The 13,215-nt window shown below is 32.0% G+C and overlaps 1 protein-coding gene, 2 long non-coding RNA genes and 1 other non-coding gene across 4 annotated transcripts; 2 read left to right on the forward strand and 2 right to left on the reverse strand.

The window, feature by feature from the left end:
- The first annotated feature begins 473 nt into the window (after positions 1–473).
- Positions 474–2,681, forward strand: LOC123908807. The gene is made up of 3 exons (XR_006809718.1): positions 474–718; positions 1,149–1,350; positions 2,620–2,681. It is a non-coding gene; the product is annotated as an uncharacterized LOC123908807 (long non-coding RNA).
- Positions 2,682–2,773: 92 nt separating this feature from the next.
- Positions 2,774–3,651, forward strand: LOC123908808. The gene is made up of 2 exons (XR_006809719.1): positions 2,774–2,873; positions 3,304–3,651. It is a non-coding gene; the product is annotated as an uncharacterized LOC123908808 (long non-coding RNA).
- Positions 3,652–7,365: 3,714 nt separating this feature from the next.
- Positions 7,366–7,437, reverse strand: TRNAC-GCA. Its single transcript has one exon. It is a non-coding gene; the product is annotated as a tRNA-Cys (tRNA).
- Positions 7,438–9,379: 1,942 nt separating this feature from the next.
- On the reverse strand, positions 9,380–12,870 carry LOC123910129 (ran guanine nucleotide release factor). Its single transcript, XM_045961181.1, has 8 exons — positions 12,722–12,870; positions 12,506–12,587; positions 12,089–12,124; positions 11,856–11,993; positions 11,193–11,279; positions 10,826–10,873; positions 10,636–10,712; positions 9,380–9,875 (listed from the first exon to the last, which is right to left on the reverse strand). Exons 2-8 carry the CDS (start codon positions 12,578–12,580, stop codon positions 9,725–9,727), a joined length of 612 nt encoding a protein of 203 aa, XP_045817137.1. The 5' UTR covers positions 12,581–12,587; positions 12,722–12,870; the 3' UTR covers positions 9,380–9,724.
- Between the last annotated feature and the right edge of the window lie 345 nt (positions 12,871–13,215).

A 13,215-nucleotide genomic window follows, 5' to 3' on the forward strand; every position in this document is an offset into this window, starting at 1 on the left:
TAGTCTTACTATCCTCGTCATTCTTCGGTTTGACATTAGACTGGTTGGCTCAAAAGAGTTATTGATTTCTTGTTGTTGTTGTAGGGAGTTGTTGATTCTTAGACTCATTTTGTGTTGGCAGTCGGTCCATTCACTAGTTGTTATACCTATGATTAGTTAGGCTGAAATAGAAGTTGGACATTTGTGTTGTCTTAAACTGTTTAGGTTACCTACACATTGTGTGGTACCACTGGCACTACAAGAAAAGTTGTGTATACCCAGGGTGTTTTTACCCACGGCCATTTTCCGTGGGTAATACCCACGGCAAAGCCGTCGAAAAGCTAAAAATAAGAAATCACTTGTTTCCCTCTCACATTTTCAAAGGAAAGTATTGCATCCACTAAAAGATGGGGTTAGCGCGAAAAAATATTTTGGTTACCCACGGCAAATTCGTATATAATAAGGACATTATAATTATTAATATTTTTTTTATTAATTTACTTCCACTTCCACTATACCTTTCTTTTCTCTACCACTATTCATACTTTTCCCAATTCTACACAAAAGTCTGATAAAAAAACGAAGGCTGGAAGACAACACGACGACGAAAGGCAAAACCCTATCACTCTCTACTCCGACGACCATCTTCGTTCTGGCGACCCTCTCCGCTCTAAAGACTGTCTCCACTTTCTTCGTTCCCAGCTGCGTCCTCTCTGTTCGTCCCCCCTCCACCGGAACAGTGAGTATAATCCTTACTACTCAATCTTCATGTTTTGCTAATTAATCGATACAATCTTGTTGTGTGAAGCTGAGAATTGATTTTGTTGTTGTTGGGAAACTGGGAATTTGATGGGAATCGGTCTTAGTTGCTATATGTGTTTATTGGTTACTTCAATATCATTTTTTATCTTTGTTCTTTTGGGGATTGTTTGCTCATTTGGAAATTAGAATTGAAATGTTCAATTTTCTTGTTGGATGATTTACATTTTGTAGTGAAAACCCTAAATTTAATTTTCATATGATTTGAACTTTACATTTTTTTTCCTATGAAAGTTCATTCTTTTTGTGGATTCATGATATGAAAAAATTCCCAAATATGAAAAGTAATAATTACCTTTTTTTTTAATGGCAAAAATATATTAATGGTTACCTTTGTGATTTCTTATTAGTTACTACTTAACCATTGTTTTGAGCTATGAAAAAGTTGAGGTGCATTCATAATGGAGATTTGTCCAAAAGTTTCTTCAATGGGTCATTGCCTCCTAACACAACCAGCTAAGTGGAATGGAATACAAATAAAAAATAGCAATATAGCCTTCTAACCATGAACCTGCAACAAGTACTACTACTATGGCAGCAACAACAGCTCAGGTAGCTTGTTTGTGTCTCTTTTTAATAAGAATTGTGTTGTTTTTGAGACGTTTTAGATATTGTTCTTGTTAGCGTTGTCATTAGAATTTATTTTGTTGGATTTTGACAAATAGATTGGAATTGGAAATAAATGAATTTCATATTCAAATACATTTTATGCATTCAATTTTCCACTTATGTGCTTAGGTGATTTTGGGGTTGTTTGTCTCTTTAAATAAAACTTTTTGAGCTTTATTGGGTCTGCATTGTATGGTTTGCAGTATAGCCTGCGTAGTTAGATAATTGGAGCAATTTGGATTATGTTTGCTGAGTTGGGTTCGGTGGACACTTTGAGTATTGCCTAGGAGCTTTTGTGTGTGTTTTATGTTGGGAGTTTTGTTGATGGTTTGTGCTAGGAGTCTCTGATGTATATTGGGCATATTTAATAGGGATTCTCTCATGTAACACATTTGGTTTCCATGTGGTCTCTATGCTGTTTTTTTGTATTGTTTTTCATGTACTATTTCTTTTTCAATGCATCAAATTGATAGATGATTAGTTCTACACTTCTACTGCACTGATATTGAAGACAGTGATCATAACAGATGAAGTAAATGCTTCTAACTTGAATAATGCCCAGACTGGTGCGACAGCCTGCCAGAAATCAGGCAGTGTCCATTTTAACACTGAGGAATCTGATCTTGTGAAGTCAGGCGCTATGACTGAGCACCCCTTTAAGTTCTCTGTCTAGTCTAATCTAAATTTTGTTATTTTTCCTAAACCAGGAAAACTGCATGATTGTTTTTTTGTCTCATTAGTTTGTGTACTATTATTCATATTTTGTTTTTTCCTAAACCAAACCTGGTGAAAATTGGAAAACTGCATGTATTGTTATATGCTCAAAGTTAGCTTTTTTCTGGCTCTTGTTTAATGCACTTCCAAACATGAATGCACACATGCTTGTTTGTTTGATGTTTCATAAACAAGAAAAATAAAATTAAGCATGACATTAAGATCGACACATTCAGAATAATTACGACCTTTTATACTTGTATTTAAGTGTCAACAATGATGTTGACATATAACTTAATGAAGGCAAATACAGTGCTTCCCTCATCAATGTTTTATTATGGTGATATGCATTACTATTAGACATAATATATATATGCACTGCGCACATGTCCTGTTCTATATTAGATCATAGTTTACAATATTGGGTCCCTAAGTTTATCTCGGGTCAGCTATTTGTGTTCTATATTTGTTTTGCTGATGAAGATTTCTTTGGAGCAGGAAGCTCTCTTTGGGAAATTGATACAGCTCGTCATCACCATTATTGTCCTCCTGTCTCATGGCAAGTGTTTTGATCTTTGGCACATTACTCCTTGCTTTCCTTTTCGTCAGTTCCGTGTTTGTGGATTTTGACATTCTTTTACTTGTACTTTTAGGTCACTTTGTCTCTTTAAACTGATTTGACAGTCAGAGCCAAAACAAGTGACGTTGGTGATTTTAGTGCTGGTTCTTATGCAACAATAGTTGGAGCGGAGGTGAATTTCCATTTTTTTCTTCTTCCTTTACAGTAATTTGTCTACATTTTTTGCATACTAAGAGAAAGGTTAAAATTTGGCTTTGATATCTATGATTTTTGTTTCTATCAAATATTTATTTTTAGTCGACACATTTGACATAAATAATGTGTTTTTTTTGTATTGTTTTTCATGTACTATTTATTTTTCAATGCATCAAATTGTATTCAATGTTGCAAATTGATAGATGATTAGTTCTACTGCACTGATATTGATGCCATGTGGTCATAATTTACATGTATGCCACAGATAGCAATGCTTATTTTATGGTATGGCCTCCAAGTATTTTATGAAATGAAGGTAGCATACAAGATTTAGGTGCTTCTGAGTTTGTATGTATGCAATAATTTGGCACAAAACTAAAGTCTGTCTTGTTTTATGTTTATGAAAGGCTGCAAAGTTGGGTAGAGTACTCACAGTGGAGAGGGTCTTTGTAAGAACTCAAACCAATGCATAGAAGTCATCTTGGGTTGAACAAGATATAAGTTGCAGGCCTCAGAAGCTGCAGATGGTAAGGGCTCCCAAACGATCAATACGATCGACCCTGCGACTCATTTTAAGTTATGTGCCTAATCATCTAGGGGGAAAACTGTTATGACTACATATTTTGTCCAAATTGTTAGTGTCTTATCTGTTTATTTTGAAACTTGTAATAGTGTCAATTTTTGTTAACACTACACTTTAGTTTGAGTAAGTGATCTTTTGATGATATGATTCAATTTGCTTAGTTTTAAATTTAGTTATTGTTTAGTTTGTGTTTGTTTGGTATTGGTTATCTTGTTGGATGAAAATGGACGGAGTGTTATGTGATAGTAGCATACAATTGCTACCAGCTGGTTTATGGATGAAAAAAAAAATTGAGCTTACCCACGGTAATACAGTAGGTAATGCTTTCCTATGGCAAAGCTGTGGGTAAGTATTTAGAAATGTTTTCTATTGCTTTCTATGGCAAAGCCGTGGGTATGCTCTACTTATGGTATTGCCATGGGTAACTATTCACGGCAAAAATTTGGATAATAACGTGGGAAAAGCCGTGGGTAGCCTACCCACGGCATTTTCTTGGGTAATGAGTTACCAACGAGGCAAAATGCCACGGACCAATGCCGTGGGTAATCCGTGGGTAAATCTCATGTACTCATAGTGAAGCCGTGGGTAATGGCAAAAATGGCCGTGGGTATAGACTAATTTTCTTGTAGTGTGGGTTAGGTTTTATGCCCTTCTCCCTAGTTTTTTTTCTTTTTGGGCAAATAGGGTTTTACCCCTACAAAATAGGCGAATTTTGTGTTACTCCCTACAATAACAAAAAAATTGTGATTACACCTCCCGTAATGTCCAGATTCCTTCAATTACCCCCTGAATGGCCAACTAGATATGAAATCTTCCTTTTTCATGATGTGGTAGCTTATGTGGATTATTGTTTCAATTTTGATTAATTTATTCAGATGAATATATTACATGTTTATTTAATTTTACTTTTTTGGTCAAAATATATTTATTATTTTAAAATAAAAATGAAAAAGATAAAAAAAATCAGATTATAATTTTTTTATAATTTAATTAATCCCTCAATCTTCCAACCTAATCCCTTCCTTCACTTTCACCGCAAAAGATTTCTCACCATCATACTCATCGATCATCAACCTCACCCAATGTAGAAATTCATCTTTTTCCCTCTCCTTCACTGCAAACTTTTCTCCAAAACCTCACCTTCAAACCTTTCTCATATCTTTCCCTCTGCTTCCGAAAACACCAACACACGCAGAAGAAGTTAACAATCGAGAGAGATTCGAAATAAAAAATGAAGAAGGGTCTTAATGGGTTGTTGTTTTTGTGAGGAAGATGAAGAAGGGTTTGAATTGGTTGTTGTTTTTGTAGTTTGAATCTTGTTCTTGGCCTGGGTTCTGAATTTGTTGCTCTTGTTTCTGAATATTTTTGGATGTGTTGTTCTTGTTTCTGAATTTATAATTTTTTTGCGTCAAAAAAAAGAATTTATAATCTTTTTTATTTTTCTTTTAAAAAAAAAGTATACGTAAATTGAAAACATACGAAAAAAAGTATTTGTAAGGTAAAAAAACATTACGTTACGTGATTATATCAAAAGAAAATGGATATTATAAATAAATAAATAAAAGTTCCGTAACAAAGAAAAAGGATATATATGAAGAATTAGCATAAAGAAGTTTACGTAAGATATTAAAAGTATATATATATATATATATATATATATATATATATATATATATATATATATATATATATATATATATATGTAATAAAATGATTTTAAAAAAAATAGAAAGTTGGGAACATAATAGAAAAGGATGATTTGATATTTTAAAATAACTATGAAGTCAATTATATTAAAATTGTAATAATACATATCACCTTCTCTCCCTTTCCCTCTTAAAAATTGAACCAAACTCATTTTATTAAAAATATCCGCTCACATTCCCTCCCCTTCCCTCAAAACCTCCCAACCACACACACCCTAAAGGTAGTTTAAATTTTTTTATCCTGAGTTTGTTGGTGGTGTTGTTGCTCTTGGTGGTATTGATGATATTCTTGTTGATTATTGTTTTGTGTTCATGTGGTACTAGTAGCTCTACAAGCACCAAATCAAATTGGAAAAACCATGGTGGAGATTTGTTCTTTTTTTTTTTTTTGCAGATTTGTTGCAGATTTTTTTAGCAGATTTGTTCATGTGGAATATAAGATATGCATGGTGGAGGTTTATGCAGATTTTTTTTTTTCAGATTTTTATTTTATTTTAAATAAATATGATTTGGAATAATTATAATAATAAAAAATTTTAAAAAAATCCAAATAAGCTGTCACATCATAAAAAAAAAGATTCGACATTTAGTTGGCCATTCAAGGGGGTAATTGAAGGAATCTGGATATTACATGGAGGTAATCACAAAAAAAAAATTTGCACGGGGTAACACAAAATTCGCCCATTTTGTAGGGGGTAAAACCCTATTTACCCTTTCTTTTCTATGTGTTATATTATTATGAGAATATGATATGCGATGAGGGTCTTTCGACCTACTAACTGAATTGGTGTGTTTAAAGATCCTTTAATACTTGTTATTCTCTTGACTTATAAATAAAATAAAATAACACAATACATAAAACAAATAATTTATAAGAAAATACATTAAAAGAACTTCAAAAACCTTAAAATAAATTACTAGCACAAAATAAATGAAAAATATATATTTAGAACAATTTTCAATTATAGTTATTTTCATGCCCAAAGCGTTTTCATATATGCTCTACCAAGTCATGTTGAAGGTAACATTGAATTTCCTTATCACAATCATGTAATCTTTTGCGTAAGAACTCTTGAAAATCAATATTAATATCATCGGGTACTGTAGTCGGGTCGCTTAAATGATCATAAGATTAATTAAAATTGTCACCATATGTGGCGCGTTCATCTTCAACAATGATGTTGTGCAATATGATGCACAAATCTATTATACATTTATGTGCGTTCAAATGTCAAGATCGAATCGGATTGCGTATGATCCCAAATCGAGATTGGAGAACTCCAAATGTTCGTTCAATATTCTTCCTTGCGCCTTCTTGATATTGGGCAAACAATTTTCACTTATCTCCTTATGGCATTGGGATACTTTTCACAAATATGACCTCCTTCCTAATTTTACAATTATGTCATCATTTACGGTAAAAAAAATTACATAATCATTTGTTGAGACATTCATTAATTAAAACACAAGTACATCACTAATTTTGGCTACATCTACATATGAAATGGACATCCAACTCTCCCTGTATGCCTAACAAAGGTAGAATCCGTAAGGAATGTGATGTCCAACCTCTTAAAATATATAAAATATTATTGAAAGTTAGTTTTTGGTAGTATATTTTATCCGATAATTTATTTTGATAAATTTAAGCATATAAAAGTAGAGATTTTGTCTAAAAGGAGATGGAGAATCACCTGAATATGATGATTCAATACATTTGGGGCTCTAATTGGCCTTTATTGGTTTATATTTCTTGACTTACCTTTTAGGTGAGTTTTCTTTTTGCTGAAAAATACAGAAATATGTCTATTATTGTATAGGTTTTTGTTTGGTTTGTTTATCAATTAATAACATCTCAGTTAAGTTTAAAAAAAAAAAAATAACATCTCAGTTATATTAATTTTTTTAGTTAAATTTATATATTTAAATTTGTTTGTCTTTAAAATATAAAACTAGTTGAAATGTGAGAATTGTCACCCCTCACACTGTGATTCAATAGCGAAAATTTGATAAGGGCAACCTGATGAATCTTGAGGAGGGTCTCACAATATTAATTTGATTATAAATGTTGAATAATAAAAATAGCATACAAGACAAGACAAAAAAACATAGCGTACAAGAAATTACACCGTCTTAAATATATATAAAACAAAAAGTTTGTAAGATAATAAATATCAAAAAGGGCCCAACCGGGTTCGAACCGGTGACCTCTTGATCTGCAGTCAAATGCTCTACCACTGAGCTATGGACCCTATTATTAAATATTTCAAAAAGGACCCTAAACTATGCTTGCCTTACGGATTCATTTCAAATATTTCATAATTGTTGAAAAATTGATTTCGACATTGAATATTAAAATGATTTTTTTTTTATAAGAAAATATTAAAATGATTTTATCGTTTACAGTTTGGTTTGCTTACATTTTTTTATTCATTTTAACTCGGTGATGATATCGGGTATGTACAGCGGATTCAAAATTTTGTATCCCGAATTCACTCCAATTACGTGTCAATTATTTTTGGAGAATGTTAACATGTGCATATATGGCACATGTTAAGGTAATAAAAATAGAAATAATGTTTTAGAATTTGTGCATTTTTACTTTTCAAGCATTAAATGTCTTGTATCATTAAATGTTAAATTTCTATATTAAGATATCTTATTATGTGCCCTATATGCACATGTTAACAAGACCCATTATTTTTTGAAGCTACTTCTACTCTGCCACTCCTTCCTGTCACATTGTTTTCTTAAAAACCACATTCCTATGAATTTATCAATGCTAATTCTTTTCCTCTCGCATTTGAATGGGTAATTCTAAAAACGTAAATTGTTTTTCTATATTCGAACAGGTAAATTCATATGGGACGTTGCGGGAGAAATAAATTCCCAAATTTTTACCTCCTCCAGATGCCCAGCCCAATTTTGAGTAAAACCAAGGGTCCACTTTTGAGGCAACAATAGAGACACTCTACTGTGTAAAAGAGTCTCCACTTTTTTTTTATTTATTTTTAACTTGCTACTATTTGTTAATTAGATTTGCTTTATTCGTTGAGATCTCATTTTGTCGCCTGACTGATTTTGGGGCGCGCCCTACGAAATTATCAACATACTCTTGTCCGCTACTTAGATAGCAAACACCCCTCAAAACATCCTACCTTTCTAACGTCCGCTACTTAAGCAGCGGATGTTATTTTTCAAAATTTCTGATTTTTATAACGTCCGCTACCTAAGTAGCGGAAGGGTAAAATTGGAAAATCGTAGGGCGCGCGAGTAACCGGTAGAGTGACAAAAGTAATTCTCTTATTTGTTTTGTTGTGTTTGTGGATATATTTTACTCCCTCTTTACCACAATATGTCACTTTGGGGAAACATTTTGTACCATAATATATATCGTTTTATATTACCAATGAAACATTTAATGCTATTTTTTCTATTATACCCTTAACTATTTATTACTCTTTCTTCTTTCAATTCTTCAGTTTATTTTTTCTATACCATAAATGAAGGACAATTTTGTAAATCAACTCATAATTTCTCTTTTCCATACAATATTAATTATTTTTCTTAATATATGTAAATGTGTCAAAGTGACATATATTATGGTAGGTAGGGAGTAAGTACTTGACTTGATAATGTGGTGAAATTTTAGGACTTTTGAAATGTTTGAAAGTATCTCATTTAGTTACAACTTTTCTTTGAATGAAAAACTGTTTTTTTCTTTATGAGTCACAACACAACCCAACCATGCTCAGATTTGATTGGTCTGATTCAGTTTTGGTGTGAAAAAATGAATTATTGATTGAACCCGTAGTAAAAAAGGAGGGTGTATATATGAAAAGTTGTTCCCTTGAATATAACTCAGTAAAATCATTATATTATATATGTAGAAGTCGGAATTCGATTCTAGAATTCCCCATATATTCACTTGAACTTTTAGCCACCGATTGATAAAAAAAATTACATAACGAAATTTTGAAAAACAAGTACGATTGGGCTTATGAGTTGTGCTAGTGTAGACAAGTCATGACCTTTCGAAAATACTTAACTATAACTAAAATTTTGTTGTTTTATACTAAACTAAAACTCACATATAAAACTCTGAGGTGGTCTCGAGTTTGAATTCAGTGAAGAGGTTCAATCTAACAATATCGGCATTGACTGTTAATCTAAATTTAAATACAATAAATAAGATTTAAATATAACTGGATATAAAAATATATATTGCTAAAACTCAATAATCCATGAACCATACATAAGGGACCAGAACAGACTCTAATCCAGTACCTCCTAAAGAGAAAAACTGACCAACATTCTCATTTCCTAGCTGAAAATCCCCTACCAACTACACTTTGATGAACTAATAAATACGAAGGAAAAAAAAAAGTTCTGCCCAAAGGAAAAACCCATGAGGAAGACCAAACCTAAAAAAAAGGAAATTGCACCTGTGTTCAAAATTTCACTAAACTGATGATCATTCTAAAAGTTCCCAAGATTTCAACTCCATATAGTTGAACATCAACTTGCTTAAGACATCACCTAGGGTCTTGATGCAACAAAAAGACTCCAGTCATAAACCTTGAAGCTTGTAACAGCATGTTTAAAGACCTCATCCATTGACATACATCCAGCTTGTGCAGCAGGAACAGCCATGCCGGCACCAACCGTGTCCGCACTTTCACTAAAAGGGCTGCAAACATAAAAAAAATAAAAAAAAAAATAAAAAATAAAAAATTAGAATAAGTGCGTATTTGGAAAACAACAAAAATCACGGTAGAAAATCATGGTCAACAAGAAACTACATATTGGAACTGCTAAATTCAAAGTGCAAGAGCTCTAAACTCACGATGGTGGTTGCCCACCGCTCAGCCATACACATGCTTAAATGACAATCAAACTAGCTTCTACAAAGTCAATCCATTTAAGTATAACATTTCATTTCTTTTTTCTGATTTGACATCTAATCTGTGTGTAGCTCTCTAATGTTGTTTGGGTTAGAGAATGTTTAGAAAAGCTTATTTAAAACTGATTTAAAACTCATTTCATAGCATATGCTTTTGTATTACGCTTTAAATACAATGAAAAAAGTAAATCACAACATAATTATAAAACTATTGTCTGCTTATTTGAGCACGGACAGACTGATTATAGACACGCCAGAATAGTACATGGATAAATACTTGATTAAGCTCTCTAGAATAGTTTCTTGAATAAAAGTTCAATTAAACTATTGATCCAAACACACTCAAAATTATTGATATTAACATTTACACAAGAAATCGATGGTTTTGAAAATTGGAAAACAGAAGTCTGAATCAAACCAGAAAGCCAATATAAAATTCAACTCAACTCCCCTAATCGGTCCTAATCGGTAAACAAATGAAACAGCTAAATTTCAAGACAATTTTGTAAAGAGATTATGTCAAGAAAAATGTATTCCAGAAACTTACTTGATAACAATGGGCTCATATGCAGTGATTAGTACATCAGTATCAACTCCTTTAATACGCAAGTTTGCCAAATAAACCTAATTAAATGAAACAGTGACAATTTAGCAAGACCAGTCAACGTTTATTATGGATAAAATTACAGATTAGCAATTGCAAAAGTTCAAAACGTGCCTAACAAAACGGAACATACTTTGACAATATTTTGTGCTTCCCTTCCTTGTCGTCCCTTAGAAATCGCCTAGCAATATTTGTTAATAACAAAGTAAGTGAAGGGTAAAAAGAGTGCACTGGCATAAAAAGAAACACGCACACATGATAAGGACGTCCATTTCCTTTTACGAAAATAAAAAAGGATTGCTTCTGATCAAACATGTTAAAAATTATATTATCATCTTCCTATCATTCAAGTGGATTGCAATATCTAATTGGCGATAAAAGCATAAGAACAATGTATGAAAACTAATCCTAAGATTACTCATTTGGATGACTCAAAATGATGTAGTACTAGTAACATTGCATAAAAATAAAAACAAGTAAAAAAAAAAAAAAAACTTTACCATTTGACCTACTGCAGTTGTTACAACAGCCGGTATATTATTATACATCAAACCAGGTGCTTCAAGAACTCCTGACTGCTCAATAACCTGAAATAATTTAAAGGGCATGGATGATCATAAGACAGTAATGGAACTAAGCTGAAGGAAAGTTATCCTCTCTTATAGAAAGTATTGTTCTTTCTTTTGTGTTGGTATTCAATCCATACGTGAATGCATGCACACATAGAGAAATTGTAGTGTTTTAGCTTCATTGTGTCAAATAACTTGAGCAACAGAAGTGACATAGACATAATACTTATGTTATATATCAACCATGTATTTTCACCTTAGTGCTTAAACTTTTCGAATAATGGTTCATGATATGGTATTAGAGCCTTCTAAACCCAAGTTATATAGAGTTTGATCCTTACCATTCCCACTCTTCTAATATAAGCATGTTTTGATTGAAACAAATCAAACAAAACCACTAGTTACAAACTTACAATTCATTCATCAGGCGACCTAATACTATGGAAAAAACAGTTGAAGTTTTGAAAAACATGATTCCTTGATCATTCATTGCCGCCACATATGATAAACACACACAACAAGATCCAATCTCTATATAACAATTGCAATGTCAAATTTCGCATTAACTTAGAAGAAACCAAAACAATAACATACCACAGTTCCTTCAGCATCCTGCTCGCTGGCAAGGTCTTGAAGAAACCATGTAGCACTTTCATTATCAGCAATATCAGGTTTATACTCTAAAAGCTCAACTATCAAGCTTTCATCACGACTAGGATCCGCAAACACCTCCTATAGAAATCACCAACATCACAAAAATTATGTTAGTAAAACGATCAAACATAAGAGTACAATATAGCCAAATTCAATGAGAAAGCACAACAAACCTGATGATCCGGGACTTCTCGAATATTGCTGACATCCTACAAGGAAAAAACCAGAACCTTGATTTCATCAAAGAGTTTTAATTTGATACCAACTGTTAGTGTAAAAAGTTTTACACCATCAACAAATCATAAGTAATCATATGTTTGTTGGTGTAAATATCTATGAAGCACTGACACTCCTCAAATTAAGTCGGACACGCATTGGTGTCTAACACCCACACAACACAGACACATTATTATATTGAATGATGTAATTTTCTAAAATTATTATTCACTTGTTGGTTACACCGTGTCGTGTCTGGTACGTCAGTGTAAAATCTATATATACAAAAGTGTATATGAACTAAATTCTTTCATCAAAACTAAAAAAACTACCAAATTTCAAAAATTCTAAACAAAACAAAAAAGAATTTTCACCTGGAACCTGTTAGGGAACATGGCTGATAATTTTCCCCCAAACAAAGGGCGCTGATGAACAATTTCTTGTGACATTTTTGCACTAGTAAAAACAACAGATACACTATATCAGTTACACCAAAAATTGAAAAATTCAAATAAAGAAAACGAAATTGAAAACTATGTTGTTAATAAGAAAAATGTTAATAAGAAATTGGAAATTGGGAGTAACAGTACCTAGCAATGGTAGGAAGTAGGAACCGAAGGAAGATGAAGAAGAAGAGTTTGGTCTATTCGGTCACTGCTGAGTGTTGAATAAATAGTACTTTATACTGCTTCAAATTTACGCTAAAAAAACTGTCAAAAACTGCTTCAAATTTAAGCTAACATTTACTCTGCTTAAAATTTAAGCTCTACCCTATTTTATTTTAGGCTTAACTACATATTTGGTCTTTTATGTTTATTTTAGTTTTTAATTTGGTCTTTACAATTAAAAAGTATTAATTTAGTCTCTTACGTTTATTTGAAACTTAAAATAAACATAAGGGAGCAAATGTGTAGTTAAGCCTTTATTTTATTATTTTGCAAAACTCTTTTTTTTTCGAAAAATACTTACTAGAATAGATAAGCTTTGTTTTAATTTTTTAAATTGTGATTTTTATTTTGACAGCTGTGAAATTTTTATTTTTTCTGACACCTGTGATTTTTTTTTTAGTCTCTATGAAATTGCT

The sequence above is a fragment of the Trifolium pratense genome, linkage group LG2 (assembly GCF_020283565.1).
Source record: "Trifolium pratense cultivar HEN17-A07 linkage group LG2, ARS_RC_1.1, whole genome shotgun sequence".
NCBI lineage: Eukaryota > Viridiplantae > Streptophyta > Magnoliopsida > Fabales > Fabaceae > Trifolium > Trifolium pratense.

Bases quoted from the DNA above. Each gene is read 5' to 3' on its own strand.
- LOC123910129 (XM_045961181.1), bottom strand. From the start codon at position 12,580: ATGTCACAAGAAATTGTTCATCAGCGCCCTTTGTTTGGGGGAAAATTA. The intron at 12,125-12,505 runs GTGAAAATTCTT...TTTTCCTTGTAG, and splicing joins TGTTCCCTAACAGGTTCCAG to GATGTCAGCAATATTCGAGA. The intron at 9,876-10,635 runs GTAAGTTTCTGG...TTATGTTTGCAG, and splicing joins TATGAGCCCATTGTTATCAA to CCCTTTTAGTGAAAGTGCGG.